The 20,597-nt window shown below is 42.0% G+C and overlaps 1 protein-coding gene across 1 annotated transcript; it reads left to right on the top strand.

The window, feature by feature from the left end:
• The first annotated feature begins 461 nt into the window (after positions 1-461).
• Positions 462-19,228, top strand: LOC112244947 (calbindin). The gene is made up of 11 exons (XM_024412846.1): positions 462-756; positions 1,246-1,322; positions 6,438-6,512; positions 9,002-9,082; positions 9,220-9,276; positions 15,541-15,618; positions 15,771-15,826; positions 15,938-15,977; positions 16,095-16,148; positions 17,419-17,490; positions 18,254-19,228. The coding sequence occupies exons 1-11, from the start codon at positions 678-680 to the stop codon at positions 18,383-18,385; spliced, it is 801 nt and encodes a 266-aa protein (XP_024268614.1). The 5' UTR covers positions 462-677; the 3' UTR covers positions 18,386-19,228.
• Positions 19,229-20,597: the final 1,369 nt, after the last annotated feature.

Genomic DNA, 20,597 nt, shown 5'->3' with positions numbered 1-20,597 from the left:
CCCTGTAAACACACATTACGAGGCAGCAGTCAACAGTCTTCTCTAATGAGTGGCACCACCCAGTACAACAAAAAATCTAAATGAAATGTAAAAGTAAGAAACCAAATCCTAAATCTCCATAGTTAGACAGGGAGTTGAGTCAGCCCAACTATCATGGAGGGTCCAAGCCAGCAATTCGCATTTCAAAGCATCCTTTCTGTCCTTGTTTTCTTATTTGAAGATTATGTCATTTTGCTACTCCATAATCCACTTATGGGTTTTATTTCATATAGAGCCCTAGGATGGCCCTTAAATGCCAGAATAAAGAAGAGGGGGGGTGAGATAGTATTTGGTTGAACAACTTCTACACTTTTGTCGGATAGAGCGTTTATCTGGAGGGGGAAATGAAAAGCACGAAGAGCGGGTGCTCATTTAAATGGATCTCACGTCTCCGTGCCCCCTGGCGCGCGTCAACGTGCTGCTGAGCACGCTCTATTCCTGCGGCGGGAAGAGAGGAGGTGACTTGCGCGTTTGGCTAGTTTCCCAACGTCGGGGACGGAGGTGCGACAGTTAAAGATTAGCGTGATAGTGCTTCCTTTAAATACCGGGCACCGACTGATCAAAGCGTCCAATTCATTGCAGATCCTCGGCCAGTGCAGCTATCTGGTACTCGCTCCCGTCCCCAAACCTAACCCGAGATGGCAAACGCGTACCTGCAAGGAGTAGAGATCTCTGCATCACAGTTCCTGGATATTTTTCACCATTATGATAACGATGGTAACTTATTCCTTAAGATTGTGGATTATTCGTGGGGATGGCACTGAAGTAAAACGATTTTTGGGAAGTGTTGCGCCAAAGACCCTCATAGACCATTTGCGCTTTTTAGCGGGTTTTCGAAATATGTAGTAGCCTATCTATATTGAATGAAACAGTCGATTTAGCTGTCAAGACTGATATTTGTGTGACATTTTTTCTCTCAACTTTATCCATTGACAAATTGGATTGACAAATAATTGATTTAGAACCATTAACCACCATTTTATAGCGAAATATCAATATTTACATAACTATAAATGACTGGAAAATATGATTATAATATTGTGATAGGTTTAGGCACTAAAAATATGATTCAGTCAAAGTATGATTCAGTCATACAGCTGTCATGAAACGGCAAATGATGGATTTGATCCTGTGCGTTATATTCTTAAACTTAATGTAGGCTACTTTACGCATGTCTTTGATTGATTTGGTGCTTACTTCTTGCAGGTAATGGATATATTGAAGGGAAGGAGTTGCAGAGTTTTATAAAAGAACTTCAGCAAGCTCGAAAACAGGCAGGACTTGTAAGTAAACTGAATTATTTAAAACTTTAAAACTTGAATGTATCGACAGTCGCCTGACAACTTATTGTCTTCTCAGAATGAACTGTTATCTAGTTTTTAAATGCATTAGGTATGACCCTCATTCGAATTACCTTCATCAGATAGGCCATACAGTAGGCTAGACATATAGACATTGTGAAACCAATGGGGGGTTGATTAGGCTACTGGTGGTGCCACAGTTGAAAGCTTTCAAGTTAAAACATTGTGTGTGAATGTGTGAGAGAGCGAGAGAGAGAGATTGGGGTAAGTGTGGTGGGGAGAAAGAGAACTCAGTGCACCAGACATTACAGGCACCAAGCAGTTTTAACACTGATGCTGGTATTATGTGCACACCCTACAAGTTTTGTGTCTGTTTCAGCCGTGACATAATGTTGTCTTGTCAACATCCTCATCACTCATATTAGTGCTATTTGCTGTGTAATAATAATCAGTCATCTTTAATGTTTTTTTTACTAGAATAATCAAAAGGTTGGATTATAAAATGCAGTACAGGGCATGTCATTGAGAACATTTAATTTACAGAAGAGACTAAATGCACATTTTAGATTTCTTGTTGGTTCAATGAACATAGGGTTTTCTCAAGAGATGGAAATGGTGCATTTCATATAATGCTTCAATGAGCTTCCATTTTAAAGTACTGTCATGATATTGTGAAACTGGTCGTTCTTAATTGACCCTTCACTAAGCACCACCTCCCTTGGTTACTGTTGCAGCCACGGACAACATTTTCCCTGGAAGCACAATTCTCCCTTCCAACCACTGGCGAAATCCCCTCACAATGATCTCAAACTGTGTTTTTGGGGTGGCAGGGTAGCCAAGTGGTTAGAGCGGTGGACTAGTAACCGGTAGTTTGCAAGTTCAAACCCCCGAGCTGACAAGGTACTGTCTGTCGTTCTGCCCCTGAACAGGCAGTTAATCCACTGTTCCTAGGCCATCATTGAAAATAAGAATTTGTTCTTAACTAACTTGCCTAGTTAAAATAAATGTGAGCAAGTATATTACTTGAAATTATACACTGACTACCCCTTGCTAATCAAGAAACTCTCTGGTATGTTGTAGTGGACTGCTATTACAATCGCTTCACTGAAACCTGGTAAACTTATGTCTATGGCTCAGTCAACGCGTACAAACCTCTTTTGGAGCTAACTAGTGCTCTCAAATAATTTCCTGATGTCGACTGCAGATTGGAGTTGTATTAATAACATTAGCTAACATACATTTTGAGAAAACAAGTTATATTTAGTGGCAAGCTTGCTAGCATTAGCAACGTTCGGTGGTCAATGACCATGAAAAATAGCTAACCAGATGAACTAGCAAACAATGTAACTAATGTATAATTTTGGATTCTAAAAATACTCCATGAACAGGTTCTGGAACCCTCGTGCACTATTCCATTATTTAGCCATTTAAAACATGTATTTCTTAAAGAAAACTCACGTTTTCTCACTGCCCTCATGGACTTTTATGTGTTTCAAACATGAGCTTCTCCGAGGTGAAGTACTCGAGACAGTTGCTATCCATTGGAGTGCTGTGATTAGTTGCCCAGAATTCAGGTGCGGGGCTTAGCGAAGGGTCAATTGACATTGATTAATACATTATGACTAGTTATGAGGTGTCAAGTACTTGTCTGATCTACCAATATTTCATATGTCTTTCCATGCCTGAACGACTTATGGAACAACCTCATATTCCTGTTGCGTCAGATTGATGGGTTGATGAATGTATATATGAATGCTCAACTGTAAGCCCCGATGGGGAAAAGCAGTTTTGGGGTCCTGTGTGTAGCTGGTGTAGAGAGTCAGGTGCAGGACAGCAGAAATGAGTAATCAACGTACTTTACTCAAAATACAAAAATACAAGGCAAATATACGAGCCCACAATAATGGGCCGATTTACAAAGAACAATCACTCACAAACAAACATGGGGAACAGAGGGTTAAATAATAAACAGGTAATTGGGTGAGTGAAACCAGGTGTGTAATACTAAGACAAAACAAATGGAAAATGAAAAGTGGATCGGCGGTGGTTTATTTGTGTCTCTACTCAGCGTTTTGGGGTCTGAATTGGATTGAGTCACCCATTGCTCAGTGACAAACAGCACTGCAGTGCACTCTCCTGCTTTGCATTTTGGAAAGGTTAAACACTTATTTCCCATTCTGTATACAAGCAATTAGCCAAGCCTCTATAGAGCAAGTCAATTGGCACTCAACTCCTTTAAACAGGAGTAATAGCTCAACTTTTGCCAGACACTGAAAACACCTTTTAATTTACTCTATGGGGAGAGAGCACGTTGGGGAGTTGATTATGGAAAATCGCAGCATTTACCATCAAATGAAGTGCCCATTTACAACTGCCCAATCAATGCCCAGTGAGAAAACACCATTGAATTGCAATTTGAAGTAGGATTGGAGTTACTAGCATATCTGACACCACCTTATCCAGAGAGATGCCAAAGATGGTTTCCACATTTAGCATGGGCATCATCACCAGACAGATACAGAGATCAATGATTGGTTTTGACTGCATAGCGCATGCAGTGTGTAGATTGGCTCAGGGTCCTCTTACTTAGAAATTCCATTGAATTCAATCAAACATGCACTTTAACATTTGCAGAGTCACTTGGTGTTGGAAGTGGACATGATTTTGATTATGTCATACAGCTATAAAGATGGCTTCCAAAGATGGCCGTCATGCATCTACTCAGTGGACACACACATGGACTAGACGAAGAGCTCACTCATAGTACATCTTCCTTTCATACAACAGAATCATTTTAACCCGAAAGACAAGGCCAATGTTAGAATATTGCCTACGTTCTACCAGTACACTTGTTCTCCAGTGAGAATGCAAGAGGATCTTCTTCGCTAGAGTTAACCTCTTGTGCCAGTTTCTCTGAAAGGAAAATTATGAAATGATAATGGTCATATATTTGGAACATATTTGGTCAGTGCTGGTGTGACACTGGGATTTACAGATATTTATTTATAGCATCTCAGGATATGGCTCACATTGTTCTTGAAGCAATGCATTGCTTTTATTGATTGTGTTTTGGAGGTGAAATGCAAATGTAAAAATCTGAGTCCTACTGTGTTTATATTCCTATTATAGAAAGGCTCTATAAAACAGACATTAGTCATTACTAAGGTACCTTGATGTTCTCATAAAAACATATAGTACTAACGCATCGATCACACCAACAGCGTCATTGCATTTTGGTACAGCAGAAGTACATTCATTTCCAATGGAACGCTGCGTGAGCCTTGCAGCATTGCGTTGTAGAGGCAGTTGCAGTGCGTTCTGTGTGGTGCATACGTTGGATTTATAGAACGTATGTGTTAAACTGTATGCGTGGACGACTTGACAGAAATGGTAGCAGGGGGTGAATGTTGAACTTTTGTTGAACACATATCCAGATGGTGCTGCGTACCATTTTGCTCATTGATTGTATAGGTGTGATCGAGGTGTAAGATACACTAATATTGATCTTTTATCCTTGGATATCAAATGTAATCTAGTTTTTTTTCTATCTTTCAACTCATTTACTTTTACCATCGATACAATGGGAGTGAGTGATCATGGTAAAGGCCATGTCCATCTTTTATAGAAATGCTCAATTTGCAGCTTAAAGCCTAATATATACCTTACACAAGTATGCAACACAAGAACGCAATTAACTACGCATGCAATAAAGCCCACTTCAACAGGCCTACTGCAAGGCCATGTAGCAGATAAGTGCTACCCTACAGTATCACATTGTCACATGTAAACACTTCCCAGTCCCAACATAGACAACCTCAAATGGCTGCCTTTAAAGGCCCAGTGTGTAGTCAAAAACGTGATTTACCTATGTTTTAGATATATTTCCACACTATGGGGTTGTAATAATACTGTGAAAATTGCTAAGAAGCTGTTTTTGTTTATTTTTTTGACAATTTTAATGGAAAACAATCACAGTAAGCTACTTGTTACCCATAAATGATTTGATATTGAGATAAAAATGACTGCATTTGACCTTGGAACTTATTGTAGCATTCTCTCGAGGCACTTCATATGCTTCTATGAAAGTACCTGACACTATCAGTGCCTCGTCAACTCGAATCAATTACACTGAACATGTCAGTGGAGATCTCCATCCCTCCCCACCAGGCATTACATCAGTAGCTGGCTGGCTGTGCAGCCAGGTCAACTGTGATACAAGTCAGTATTCCACATCCATCAATGTCTGAGGACGTTGGGAGATGACGTGGAACCGGCCTCTAGGGGCAACAGTGAGAGCTGTTACCTTCAAGTAGGTTGAGGTTTTGCTAGGGCGTTGTGAACGGGAATGGCAGATGGGCGTAAGCATCTGATTTAAAATGTTGCAAGTTTTAAGCTAGCAATAGAATGTCGTTTTTATATTTGTTTTAAACCTATCCCAAACCTTAACCCGTACCTTAACCATTCAGAGTTGATGCCTAACCTTAAGAATTTTGAATAAATGCCTGAACTTAACCCTAACCATAACAATTCAGAGTTAATGCCTAAACTTAACCTTAAACACTTTGAAACTTTACATTTGGAACAACTTCTAAATTTGCCATTTGAGAAACATGGATCAATGTCTAATTCTGACATGAGACTTTGAGAGCTGGTTGGGCCCCTTCGTACATGCATAATCCATGCATCGCTTGGCCATCTGTATGTGTGCAGCGACATGGACTGACCAGTGTCAAGACTCTATTAGAATTGTGCTCTGGTGGGTGAAGATTACAACACTCGCTCCTAATCTGCTTGGCATGTTAAATGGTGTTTGTGAGGACACAAGGTATACAAGGTCTTTCACGGCACCAGGTGCCTACTAAATAGCCTTTCTAGATAATTGAGCAGATTACTGAGCCCTCATGCTATCCGTGCTTGTATTTCAAACAACTAAAATCTTCCCTGCATAAAACATAATTACTTGTTATAAGGATGTGTGTATCCCTATTTAGTTTCGATGTTAACTAATTATATGTTTATATGTTGAGATTTATATGTAATTCTTCAAGCTAAAAGCTACTGCAATTAATTGACAATGAAATTTTTTCTCTCTCATAGGAGCTTACAGACCAAATGAAGGCTTTTGTACAGGAATATGAGAAAAATACAGATGCCAAAATTGGAATTGTTGAGGTAAGAGTCTACATAACCTCATGATGCAGTAGGTTAAGGCCCACCTAGAATTTGGGACTTTCAGGGACACCGGATCTTGAAACACTGCCAGGTTTAGAGGGGGCTTCTCCCTCTATGAAAGGTGTTCAAATATAATTTTTAAAGACAGTCAATTTAGCCGTGCAGGGTCAAGGGGATTCATATCTCTGCTATAGATGGATACTCTGAAGCTTTAGCTGACAGACAGGATCATTCAGCTGTACACAAATGCACCCACGCACCATCACACACAAAAACACACAATGATTACACAAAAATAGAGGTAATACACATAATTTGAAAGTGGAAATAACATCTATTGTGTTTGGAATACGAGATTGCCGTTTAAATTAGATTCCTCAGCAGCATGATGGAAGAACAGGAGTCCTGTTTGAATTTTTTTTGTTGGCGTGGGGTGTTTCAATGCCCCCGGAATGGTTATGTTGCAGCTGTCTGTTGGCTAGTCTAGCGGGAATAGTCTGAAAGTTTAGGCTGGGTCTCAAACCGGATTTACAATGCATTTCTCAGCAGCCAGCTGTGTGTTTTTGGGAGGCGGGTGCTGATCAGATCGATAAGGGCAATAGCCGCAAAGTTGGGGATTAACCAGCTATAGTATCCCACCAGCAGCAGGAAGGACTTGACCTGTGCCTTGGGGAACGGGCCAATCACGAACCGCCTGGACCTTCCTCTCTTTGGGTTTGACGTTCCCATGTCCGATCAAATAACCCAGGTACTTCACCTCCTGGGATTCGATGTCAATCCGGCCTGCATGAGCACATCCAGCACCGCCTAGAAGCGCGTCAGGTGTTCTTCCCAACCTTGGCTGTGGATGATGATGTCATCCAAATAGGCCGCTGCGTACTGTTGGTGGGGTCTGAGGACTCGGTCCATCAGGCGCTGGAACGTGGGCGGGGCTCCATGGAGACCAAACCGGAGGACCCGGTATTGGTATAAGCTGTCCGGTGTTGAGAATGCTGTCTTTTCCCAGGAGGAGGCTGCCAAGGGTACCTGCCAATATCCCTTGGTCAGGTCCAGGATGCTGATGTACTGGACCTTTCCCAACCGGTCGATGAACTCGTCCACCCTTGGAAAACACGGCGGTGTTCCGATCGATGAGCTCTCGGAGTGCTTGCTTCTGGGTCGGTCCGAGGTCCGCATTGCTCGAGACCACCACTGGTCCCGTCAACGTCCTGGGTTTTGACCACAACACGGCCAAGGCTGTCATCACGTGTCACCTCTTCAATAGGTTCACGTGGTAAATCTGTTGGTGTTTCCGTCTCCCTGGCTGCCGTACGCAGTAATTTATGGGTCCCAGCTTCTCTGTCACCTCGTATGGTCCGTGCCATGTTGCCAGGAACTTACTTTCTGCATTAGGGATTAAAACTAGCACCTTCTCACCCACATGGAACTCTCTGGGCTGGGTACCCCAATTGCAGACCTTGGCTTGGGCGCACTGGGCCTTCGCCATATGTTCCCTTACCACAGGCCATATGCCTGTCTTCCACTCCCTCATCGTCTCTACGTGTTCCACCACGCTGCGTAAGGGGGTTGGCTAGGCTTCCCACACCTCCATGGCGAGATCCAGTAGGCCGCTTGGTCTCCTCCGTAGAGGGCCAGGCTGTATCCGTAGTGGCTGAGTACCTCCCTGAGTACCACGCCATTAAGAAGCGGTCCATGACCACATTGTTGATAACAAGGAGGATGGCTATGTCGGTTAGGAGCCATGCCCTGGTGAAGGTCGCTCATCTGGGCTCGTGGGGGAAGCTTCGGCCACAAACCTCCAGTCGTGGACCAGTTGGGCCCGACGGGCCAGGCTGTATCCGTAGTGGCTGAGTACCTCCCTCTTGAGACAGTCATAGTTAGCCGCCTGTTCTGTGTTGAGTTCATAATATGCCGTTTGGGCGTCTCCGGACAGGAACGGGGCCAGCAGACTCGCCCCCTTCAACCTTCCCGGAGTATTGTCCGTTCAAACGTGCAGAGGTAGGTCTCGATGTCGTCATCCTCCGTTGATAGTGAGTAAACGTCAACCCTGGTCTGACCAAGTTCTTAGACTTGCCCTGTCCGGTAGCAACCCTCCCATGTGCTGCCCACCTGGCAGCTTTATGGGCCCAGTATGGCTGGTGAGCAATCAGCCCCTCTGTCTGTCACCTCAACGAGACTCCCCCTCGTGGCATGTCTGCGGTACGCCACAATGATGGCGTTGAATCAACATGAAAAACTGATTGGATTTGCAAAAAGTAATCAACATAAGGGAATTTTGTATTTTTTTCACCCAACTCAACCAAATGTAAATTGAAACTAGACATTTAAATGACATCTGTGCCTAGTGGGTGGTGGCTAAACTGTCATTGGGTGCCAGTGTTTGCCACTGATCAACTGTTAAAAATAAATGGGATGTTCAACCAATGTTACCATGTTTCAGGACAATACAGTATGATCTCATATATTTTCCTCTTTTCTCTGTGTCACAGCTAGTACAAATATTGCCCACAGAGGAGAACTTCTTGTTATTTTTCCGGCAACAGTTGAAGTCTTGTGCGGAATTTATGCAGGTATTTTTCTATTAACCAAGATTATCTATTTAAATGTTTTCAAGTGACTCATGACATAAACATCATTTTTAACTGATTTAACTATTCTCTCCTCATTGATGATACAAACCCCTCTTTCACTCATTGTCTCATTCCAGGCTTGGCGATGTTATGATGCAGACCATAGTGGCTACATTGAAGCAGATGAGCTAAAGGTGAGCAATGCCTGCCGGTGTGTTTAGTGCGTCCTAATTTGTGTCTTGATGAACTGTCTCACTGTCCTCTCTATTTCATTATGGGGATATAGGCTCACAAGGAGCCTCTGAGGTCAATGCCCATCTGGACTGTAACTTGGAATCACTTTGTATTGTAAATCATTTTGGTAATTGAGCGTTTTGTAGGAATCCCGGGGGGAGTTTTGTTTTTCTTAACCCGTATACCAAAGTTTCACTCATGTACAGTACCAGTCAAAGGTTTGTACACACCTATTCATTCAAGGGTTTTTCTTTAGTTGTACTATTGTCTGCATTGTAGAATAATAGTGAAGACATCAAAACTATGAAATAACACATATGGAATCATGTAGTAACCAAAAAAGTGTTACAAAAAATCTAAATATATTTTAGATTCTTCAAAGTAGCCACTCTTTGCCTTGATGACAGCTTTGCACACTATTGGCATTCCCTAAACCAGCTTCATGAAAGTAGTCACCTGGAATGCTTTTCCAACCGTCTTGAAGGAGTTCCCACATATGCTGAGCACTTGTTGGCTGCTTTTCCTTCACTCTGCAGTCCAACTCATCCCAAACCATCTCACTTGAGTTGAAGTCAGGTGATTGTGGAGGCCAGGTCATCTGATGCAGCACTCTATCACTTTCCTTATTGGTCAAATAGCCCTTACACAGCCTGGTTGTGTGTTTTAGTTCATTGTCCTTTTGAAAACCAAATGATAGTCCCACTAACCGCAAAGCAGATGGGATGGCGTATCGCTGCAGAATGCTGTGGTAGCCATGCTGGTTTTGTGTGCCTTGAATTCTAAATAAATCACTGACCGTGTCACCAGCAAAGCACCCCCTCACCATCACTCCCACCTCCTCCTCCATGCTTCACGGTGGGAACCACACATGCGGAGGTCATCCATTCACCTACTCCGCATCTCACAAAGACATGGCGGTTGATACCAAAAATCTTACATTTGGACTCATCAGACCAAAGTACAGATTTCCACCGGTCTAATGTCCATTGCTCGTATTTCTTGGCCCTAGCAAGTCTTTTTTTCTTATTGGTGTCCTTTAGTAGTGGTTTCTTTGCAGCAATTCGATCACACAGTCTCCTCTGAACAGTTGATGTTGAGATGTCTGTTACTTGAACTCTGTGAAGCATTTATTTGGGCAGCAATCTGAGATGCAGTTAATTGCCGATTTCTGAGGCTGGTAACTCTAATGAACTTATCCTCTGCAGCAGAGGTTAGCTGGGTCTCCCTTTCCTGTGGTTTTCCTCATGAGAGACAGTTTCATCATAGTGCGTAATGGTTTTTACGACTGCACTTGAAGAAACTTTCAAAGTTCTTGAAATTTTCCAGATTGATTGACATTCATGTCTTAAAGTAATGATGGACTGTCGTGTCTCTTTGCTTATTTGAGCTGTTCTTGCCATAATATGGACTTGGTCTTTTACCAAATAGGGCTATCTTCTGTATACCACCCCTACCTTGTCACAATACAACTGATTAGCTCAAACACATTAAGAAGGAAAGAAATTCCACAAATTAACTTTTAACATTGCACACCTATTAATTGAAATGCATTCCAGGTGACTACCTCATGAAGCTTGTTGAGAGAATGCCAAGAGTGTGCAACACCGCCATCAAGGCCAAGGGTGGCTACTTTGAAGAATCTCAAATATAAAATATATTTTGATTTGTTTAACACTTTTTTGGTTACTACACGATTCCATGTGTTATTTCATAGTTTTGATGTCTTCACTATTATTCTACAATATAGAACATAGTAAAAAATAAAGAAAAACCCTGGAATGAGCAGGTGTGTCCAAACTTTTGACTGGTACTGTACGTTGGCTTTAACCTTCCCTAGACTAGTGTCAAGAAAGTCGTGGAATAATTAAGTTGGATTGATGTGTGATAAGAAAGGGGGGGGATCAGAATTCCACACGTATGCTTGAGGTTCTAGGGGTCCGAGGTTAATGTGGGGTCAGAGATCAGACAACCTAGAGTATATTTCACACCGAGTCGTGCTCAAACTCTTTATTAACTGAATCATGTCACATTAGTATGCATGCCAATATACACCCACATGTATTATAATGTTTTTTCATTACCTTGAACCATTAGGTACACATAGGCACCGAGACCCACACATCCACCCCCCTCCACACAGGTGCACACCACAAACCTCCTTCAAACCTCAATAACCTAAATGAATAGTTAAAAGACATTACAGGGTTAGCTTTGCCCGTGAGTGTTTTGATAACGATAACACTGTCAACAGTCAAGCACTTTACTGCAAGACCTAAGAGGTAGTTTGGAAGGTGTATCATAGTTAGCAGGGTTTTTTTTACAGTATGCATGAAACTGAATGATTTAGAAAACACAAACCATTTAAGAATTTAGTTGTACTTTGTGTCATACAGTCAGGTCCAAAATTATTGGCATCCTTGATAAAGATGAGAAAAAATTCTGTATAAAATAAATACAAATATTGAGCTATACACTCTATCTAGAACCTAAAAGGGTTATTTGGCTCTCCATAGGATAACCCTTTGAATAACCCTTTTTGGTTCCAAGTAGAACCCTTTTGGTTCTATATGGAACCCAAAATAGTTTAACCTGGAACTAAAAAAAAAGCAAACTCCAGGTGTTAACATTTATCTGATGACATGAAAATAGAGCTCTTTGGCCACTCACGCCAGTGGTGGGTTTGGCGTCACAAAAAATATGAATATGCACAAAAAATCCCCATACCTACTGTAAAATATGCAGGTGGATCTTTGATGTTATTAGGCTATTTAGCTTCCACTGGTCCTGGGGCCCTTTTTAAGGTCAATGTCATCATGAACTTTACCCAGTACCAAGACATTTTAGCCAAAAACCTGGTTGTCTCTGCCTGGAGGCTGAAACCTTGCAGCAAGCGGATCTTCCAGCAAGACAATAACCCCAAGCACACATCAAAATCCACAAAGATATGGTTAGTTGACCACAAAAATCTACATCTTGCAATGGCCATCACAGTCTCCGGACTTGAACCCCATTCAAAACCTTTGGTTTGAATTGAAGAGGTCCATACGGACAAATAAAGGATACCATGGATCTGTATGAAGAAAGTGTCTAAGATGCTTTCCAATGTGTTCTCCAATCCATAAAACATTTTTGAAAAAGGCTCAGTACCATTATCCTCGCAAGGTGAGGTATTGAAAACAGGGGTGCCAATCATTTTGACCCCTATCTTCTTGTGAAAAAAAGTATTACTCGTTAAACAAAATCTCTCTCTGAGCAACTATGTTAGTATAAAATAATTACATTTTTCAGTATGTTGAGCGTACAATATACAGTGCCTTGCAAATGTATTCATCCCCCTGGGTGTTTTTCTTATTTTGTTGCAATACAACCTGTAATTTAAATAGATTTTTATTTGGATTTCATGTAATGGACAAACACAAAATAGTCCAATTTGGTGAAGTAAAATGAAAAAAAGAACTTGTTTCAAAAAAATACATATTTTTTTAAATGGAAAAGTGGTGCGTGTATATGTATTCACCCCCTTTGTTATGAAGCCCCTCAATAAGATCTGGTGCAACTAATTACCTTCAGAAGTCACATAATTAGTTAAATAAAGTCTTCCTGTGTGCAATCTAAGCGTCACATGATCTGTCATATGATCTCAGTATATATACACCTGTTCTGAAAAGCCCCAGAGTCTGCAACGCCACCAAGCAAGGGGCACAACCAAGCAAGCGGCACCATGACGACCAAGGAGCTCTCCAAACAGGTCAGGGATAAAGTTGCGGAGAAGTACAGATCAGGGTTGGGTTATCAAAAAATATCTGTAACTTTGAACATCTGACGGAGCACCATTATATCCGTTATTAAAAAATGGAAAGAATATGGCACCACAACAAACTTGCCAAGAGAGGGCTGTCCACCAAAACTCACAGACCAGGCAAGGAGGGCATTAATCAGAGAGGCAACAAAGAGACCAAAGATAAACCTGAAGGAGCTGCAAAGCTCCACAGTGGAGACTGGAGTATCTGTCCATAGGACCACTTTAAGCCGTACACTCCACAGAGCTGGGCTTTACGGAAGAGTGGCCAGAAAAAAAGCCATTGCTCAAAGAAAAAAATAAGCAAACACATTTGGTTTTCACCAAATGGAGGCTCCCCAAAAATATAGAAGAAGGTAGAAGATCTGGTCAGATGAGTCAAAAATGTAGCTTTTTGGCCTCTCATCACCAGCAGCATCATGCTGTGGGGATGTTTTTCATCGACAGGGACTAGGAAACTGGTCAGAACTGAAGGAATGAAACCTGTTTCCGTCTTCCAGAGATTTGAGACTGAGACTGGGAGGTTGACCTTCCAGCACAACAAACCCTACGCATACTGCTAAAGCAACACTCAAGTGGTTTAAGGGGAAACATTTAAATGTCTTGGAATGGCCTAGTCAAAGCCCAGACCTCAATCCAATTGAGAATCTGTGGTATGACTTAAAGATTGCTGTACACCAGTGGAACCCATTCAACTTGAAGGAGCAGTTTTGCCTTGAAGAATGGGCAAAAATCCCAGTGGCTCGATGTGCCAAGCTTATAGAAACATACCCCAAGAGACTTGCAGCTGACATTGCTGAAAAGGTGGCTCTAAAAAGTTTTGACTTTGGGGGTGAATAGTTATGCACGCTCAAGTTCTGTTTTCTCTTATTCCTTGTTTGTTTCACAAAAATATGTTGCATCTTCAAAGTGGTAGGCATGTTGTGTAAATCGGATGATACAAACCCCTAAAAAAATATATAATTTAATTTCAGGTTGTAAGTCAACAAAATAGGAAGAATGCCAAAGGGGGGTTACAGCCTGAATTCAAAATTGATTACATATATGTTGTTTTCCTCACCCATCGACACACAACACCCCATAATGACAAAGTGATAATGTTTAGACATTTTTGCAAATTTATTGAAAATGAAATACAGAAATATCTAATTTACATAAGTATTCACACCCCAAGTCAATACTTTGTAGAAGCACCTTTGGCGGTGATGACAGTTTTGAGTCGTCTTGGGTATGTCTGTATCAGCTTTGAGTCGTCTTGGGTATGTCTGTATCAGCTTTGAGTCGTCTTGGGTATGTCTGTATCAGCTTTGCACATCTGGATTTGGAGATATTCTCCCATTCTTCCTTGCAGATTTTCTCAAGCTCTGTTAAATTAGATAGGGAGCGGCGGCTAACAGCAATCTTCAAGTCTTTCCACAGATTTTCAATGAGATTCAAGTCTTTCATGTGGCTTTTAGCAAACTCCCAAGCGTGTGGTCATGTGTATTTTTCTCAGGAATGGCTTCAGTCTGGCCACTCTACCATAAAGCCCAGATTGGTGAAGTGCTGCAGAGACGGTTGTCCTTCTGGCAGGTTCTCCCACCTCAGCCAAAGAACTCTGTAGTTGTGTCATGGCCATTGATTTCTTGGTCATCTCCCTGACTAAGGTACTTCTTGTCCGGTTGGTCAGTTTGGTCAGACTCTAGGCAGAGTCTGGGTAGGTCCATATTTTTTCAGTTTCCCAATGATGGAGACTACTGTGCTCTTGGAAACTTTCAACACTTTAGAAATGTTTTTTTTAATCCTTCCCCAGGTATATGCCTCATCACAATTATAGCCCAGAGATCTACAGACAGTTCCTTGGAGTTCATGGTATAGTTTTTGCTCTGACGTGCTCTGTCAACTGTGGGACCTTATATAGACAGGTGTGGTTCTTTCTAAATCATGTCCAAACCATTGAATTGGCCACGGGTGTACTCCAATCAAGTTGTAGCTACATCTCAAGGACGATCAAAGGAAATTGGAAGCACCTGAGCTCAATTTAGAGTGTCATAGCAAAGGGTTGTTAATACTTATGTCAATTAGTTATTTGTGTATTTCATTTTCAATACATTTGCTAAACTTTCTAAAAACATGTTTTCACTTTGTCGTTATGGGGTATTGTGTGTAGAAGGGTGAGAACATTTTCTCCATTTAATCCATTTTGAATTCAGGCTGTAACACAACACAATGTGGAATAAGTCAAGGGGTAGGAATACTTTATGAAGACACCGTAGCTCAGTATTTGCATTATTTATTTTATACAGTCTTTGTTTGCTCATCTTTATCAAGGGTGCCAATATTTCTGGACCTGACTGTACCTCCCAGACAGCATTGCATTTCAAATGTGTCTGCTATAGCAGGCGTTGTTGTCAAACTGATCTTTCTGCCTTTGCTTCATTTCCAGAACTTTTTGAAAGATCTGCTTCAGAAGGCTAAGAAACCATATGACGAAAAGAAGTTAGACGAGTATACACATACCACAGTAAGAATATAGTTTATACTTGTGCAGCTAGCCTCCGCAACAACATTGAGAACACTGTAGCTAAATGGCTATAACAAATAGCTCCGTACAGTATAGTCCTTCATTTTCTGTTTTGTAGAGATTTAATTTGTTTGTTTATTTTTATCTTCCAGCTCAAAATATTCGACTCAAACCACGATGGGAAGTTGTGTTTGGCAGAAATGGCGAGGTCTGCTTATGAAGTTTTCTCCTGTGTGATATGAATGATATATCTGTCTCCACATCGTGCTGTATATTACCTGAACACAATTCTTCCAATGTGTGTGTTTTTTTTTAACAGGCTGCTACCGGACGAGGAGAATTTTCTACTCAAGTTTCAGGTTGGTGGTTATTCCCAGAGTAAATCCAAGAGGGAATCGGAAAATCAGATTGACCTTGACTCCATTGTCTCCTCTCCCTCTAATTTCCTCCCCCTCTCGCTCGTCTTTCTGTCACAGAATGTGAAGATGGTGAGGAGAGAGTTCAACAAGATCTTTGAGTTATACGATCAGGTACATTCCAATAATACATTGTCATTATGCACCCTCTCAAAAAAAGAAGAATCACTTGCTGTTATGGCTTTTTGAATGATTCAATGCATCTCAAGACACAGTATGAACAAGGACAGAAAGTGCTTCAGACAGTGCTAGTCTAGGCAATTGCTGCTCTCTAGGGATGCACTCCCTCAATCTTTCTCTCTTATCCTCTATCTATTTCTCCTTCTCTTTCTTGTTCTCGTTCTTTCCCTGTCTATCTACCCATTTATCTTCCTATTGCCCTTATTTGTATGCACAATGGATACATTACATGCCCCCCCTGTCCCCATCACTCTTCCTCTCTTGCTCTCTCTCTTCCCCATCCTCATTTCCCCCACCCTCTCCCTCTTTCCTCTCTCTCTCCCCTATAATGTATGACTGTCCCTGGAGTAGGTCAGCAGGTCGGCCCATTCTCTCTCGTGGCAGCACCTACGATTCATATTGACTCGCAGGTTCATGTTGAGGAAGGCAGGCAGGAAGGCGGGCAGGCAGGCAGACAGGCAGGGAGGCTGACCGGCAAACAGACAGGGAGGCGGGCAGACAAACAGACAAGGTGGGCGGGGAGGAGTTCTGGGCCTTGCTGTTATGTGACATCCAGACAGGTAATTGGGGCAGCAAATGACAACACATTATTTAGTTTGCCTGTAGAGCATTACAGGACAATTAATCTGAGTGGCTGGCTGATCATGCTTTTACATTTGTTTTAGTCTTCAACCATACAGTAGAACCTGGTTTAAAGATTGAGAATTTTAGAAGTGCCATGTTGGCACTAACTGTTCCACATGGTTACTGATGATGGCGCTCTTGTTGCCAACACAGAGGATTGATTGCTTGACTCTGTGGTACAGTATTTCTATTGCTCTGAATGGAGTTGGACACACAGAGAAGTCCCCTAAAGTGGATAGGGATATCCTTGTAAAGGTATCAGCGATGTGGTTATAATATTGCTTTCAGTGCACACAAGCCAGTAAGTACACAGAGGACCAAAAACAAACAGTTCAAATTCATGAATAGAAAATATCAGAAGGGCCCATGAACAGGCTGTTCAAATATACACATCTGTTCATTAAGCCTATTGTTTTGTTTGTTTACTGAGATTAGGCTTGTGAGATGCAACGTGGCATCATGTTGTCACTGCATACCAAAGCAAACCCAAAAGCGGCCTAAATGGTGTTTCTTGTGTCTCTCTCTGTCCTTTTCTCTCTCTCTCTCTCTCCGTCCCTCTCTCTGTCTCTCTCTCTCTCAGGATGAGAATGGCTATATGGATGAGAATGAGCTGGATGCCCTCCTCAAAGATTTGTGTGAGAAGAACAAGAAGGTGTGTTTCCATTCTGTTTAATTGATGGAGAAGAGCGGAGACTAAGGGCAAGATTCAATCAGTTCCGCCTTAACCCGCGATAATCGAGAAGAACTGCATAGCAGTCTCATTGTTTTTATGTAGGCGATGTCTGAGGTGTAACTGCGCTGGAGCTGTCAAATCAGCAAGCGGCTCCCGGCGTTATACTTATCGTGGACATTGTCATTGGATGCGCCAAGTCGAATTAGTAATAAACCCACACCGCTGAAACACCAGCTATGCGGGTGTCTGCTTCCGCTGGTTAACGCGGGATCTGATTGAATCTAGGTCTAAACAGTCCAAAGAAATATTTTAGTTTTTCATCTTGAGACTTCAAATATCACAGAGGGCCTCGTTTGTTGCCTGTGGTGATATGATTGGCTCTTCAAACAAACTCATAAGAGCATGCTTAGAACTGGACAGATATCCAATCTCTCTGTCTCTCTCTCTGTGTGTGTCTCTCTCTGACTCTTTCTCTCTCTTTCACACTCTCTCTCGCAGCTGACTTAAAAAAAATCTGGATGTCCATATATCAAAGCCATATGTGACCTGCATGTAGAGCCTACTCTTTTTTTTTTGTGCAAATATTTTGTGTCATCTTTATGAGCTAAGCTTTGGGCCAGCGACCATCTCAAAGCCGCGGGGGATTTTGAAATGGAAAAAGTAGGGTCAATGTCAAATCTGTAAAAGTCAAGGGAAACAAATGACAAGTTGGATATCTTCATCTGTTTCTTGTCTCCGACAGGTGCTGGAAGTCAACAAAATCCCCACATATAAGACCGCCATTATGGCGCTATCAGACGGGGGCAAGCTGTACAGGACAGAGCTAGCACTGGTGCTCTGTGCTGAGGACATTTCAGCCCCTGCCCCCTTATAAACCACTCCTCTTTCCACCTAACCACACCCCCTCCATCCCCTTCTAACCCGCCTCCCTTCCCCTCACTCATGAATTGTGTAAAGATACTGTCGCTTGAAACTCCAAGGATGTAGGGTGTATTTTTGTTTCTGTTTTTGCTTTTCTTTCAATAAATCTGTCAATTTGCCAGTGACAGTGTGTGCATAGCTAGGGCACATTATCAGAGACATAGGGTGTCACATACTTTTCAAATCTTTTGTTTCTATACTCTTTGTAAATGTACAGATTTTTGTAACAATGAGATTGATACCACCATTGAAAGTCCCTGTACTTTGTCCTCTCTATACTACATACTCCAGGACTGTAGCCTCTCATTGGCTGAAAGAGAGGGTGTGTCCCCTACTGACCAATGACAACAATGTTTACCGTATTGTTAATTAATATCTCTACACCAAGTAGTCAAACTAGTAGTAACAATAACTTATACTATTAGAATTATATCCCTCCATTAGCCTAAGCAATATGTTACTAAAATGTTTCTGTAATGTTGTGCATGGAAACTAAATATAATAAATAGCGGAAGAACAGTTCTGTGATGTGAGACAATTTTAAGCTATATATCGTTTTGCAGTGCATGTTAGTTACTGAAGGCTAGCCTTGTGTGGAGGTACTACTGAATGGACAAGCACATATCTCGGAGTTGTGTAGCCTAACCCCCGTGACCCCTGACCTGCCCTGTGTATAACGATGGTGCCAGTCTCTGATGTGCTACATGGACCTTTTTTTGCACTGTTAACAATGCCATGCCCCACCATGCTGGGCACCAGAAACACTGTAAGATGTAATAAAAACTCAATTCAACAACTACCTTACACCCCAACTGTGTGCATCGCTGTGTTGCTACTTGACTGACAAAAGGGGAATTGACAATGTCAAGAATGATATGGATGACACAAAATAATAATTAATTTAATTTCAAAATAACAAATAAAAAATGTAATATATACACTGAGTGTACAAAATGTTAACACCTGCTCCTTCCATGAGAGACTGTCCAGGTGAAAGCTATGATCCCTTATTGATGTCACTTGTTAAATCCACTTCAATCGGTGTAGATGAAGGGAGGAGACGGGTTAAATAAGGATTTTTAATCCTTGAGACATGGATTGTGTATGTGTGCCATTCAGAGGGAGAATGGGCAAGACAAAAGATTTAAGTGCCTTTGAACAGAGTATGTTAGTAGGTGCCAGGCATGCCAGTTTGTGTCAATAACTGCAACGCTGCTGGATTTCTCACTCAAGTTTAATGTGTGTATCAAGAATGGTTCTCCACCCAAAGGACATCCAGCCAACTTTACACAACTGTGGGAAGCATTGGAGTCAACATGGGCCAGCATCCCTTGTAAAGTTCATGCCCTGACGAATTGAGGCTGTTCTGAGGGTTAAAGAGATTGGTACAAGTTGCAACTTAATATTAGGAAGGTGTTCCTAATGTTTGGCATACTCAGTGTGTGTGTATATATATATAAGCTATATACAGGTATCGTCAGATCTGGTGGACAGGAGAACAGAATTAACATAGGTATTTGAAAACTATTCTGAACAGCACAATTAAGCTGTGCCTTAAACGAAGTCAGAGACTCTACAGCCCTGATATTGACTGGAAGTTCCACAGTCGAGGAGCCGCAAAACTGAAAGACCCTGTCACCCTATAAATGTTTGTCTGCAGTGGGGATGCTGAACGGAGACTTACCTGGAGGAGCGAAGGGTGTATGTGAAGTAGGATGGTAGAATGAGGTCAGACAGGCACTTGGCTCCAGAGTTGTGGATAGCTTGGTAGGTGTGAACCAGGATTTTAAAGTCAATGCGTGAGCATATTGGGAGCCAGTGGAGGTTGAACAGCACTGGAGGGATGTGCTTACAGGGGGAGGTGAGGACACTTCAGGTGGAACTTCCTTAACCTGTGTGCCAATCTGTTTCTGCTTTGGCCAACTTGTTGCAACAATGCAGCGTTGCTGAATGCAGAAACAGTCTGGTCCCAGGACAGGAGCTTTCTGTAGACAAAGGAGCACTTGAAGGTCAAAAGCTAACCGCTGCTTTATGACAGACAGGGGGAAGCCTTAACCTTAGAAATCCCTGCATTGAGTGGAGGCATTGCTCAGTGCTCTGTCCCCCTCGCACTATGCGGTGAGAGTTTAGACAGCAGGATGATTTTATCTCCTAATTGGGCAGCT

This window comes from Oncorhynchus tshawytscha, linkage group LG03, assembly GCF_018296145.1.
Source record: "Oncorhynchus tshawytscha isolate Ot180627B linkage group LG03, Otsh_v2.0, whole genome shotgun sequence".
Lineage (NCBI taxonomy): Eukaryota > Metazoa > Chordata > Actinopteri > Salmoniformes > Salmonidae > Oncorhynchus > Oncorhynchus tshawytscha.
Note: the sequence above shows the minus strand (reverse complement) of the source record. Positions and strands in the feature narration are given on the sequence as shown.

Excerpts from the sequence above, each read along its gene's own strand:
- LOC112244947 (XM_024412846.1), top strand. The coding sequence starts at position 678 with ATGGCAAACGCGTACCTGCAAGGAGTAGAGATCTCTGCATCACAGTTC. Across the intron at positions 1,323-6,437 it reads CTCGAAAACAGGCAGGACTT|GAGCTTACAGACCAAATGAA; the intron begins GTAAGTAAACTG and ends TCTCTCTCATAG. Across the intron at positions 16,149-17,418 it reads TCTTTGAGTTATACGATCAG|GATGAGAATGGCTATATGGA; the intron begins GTACATTCCAAT and ends TCTCTCTCTCAG.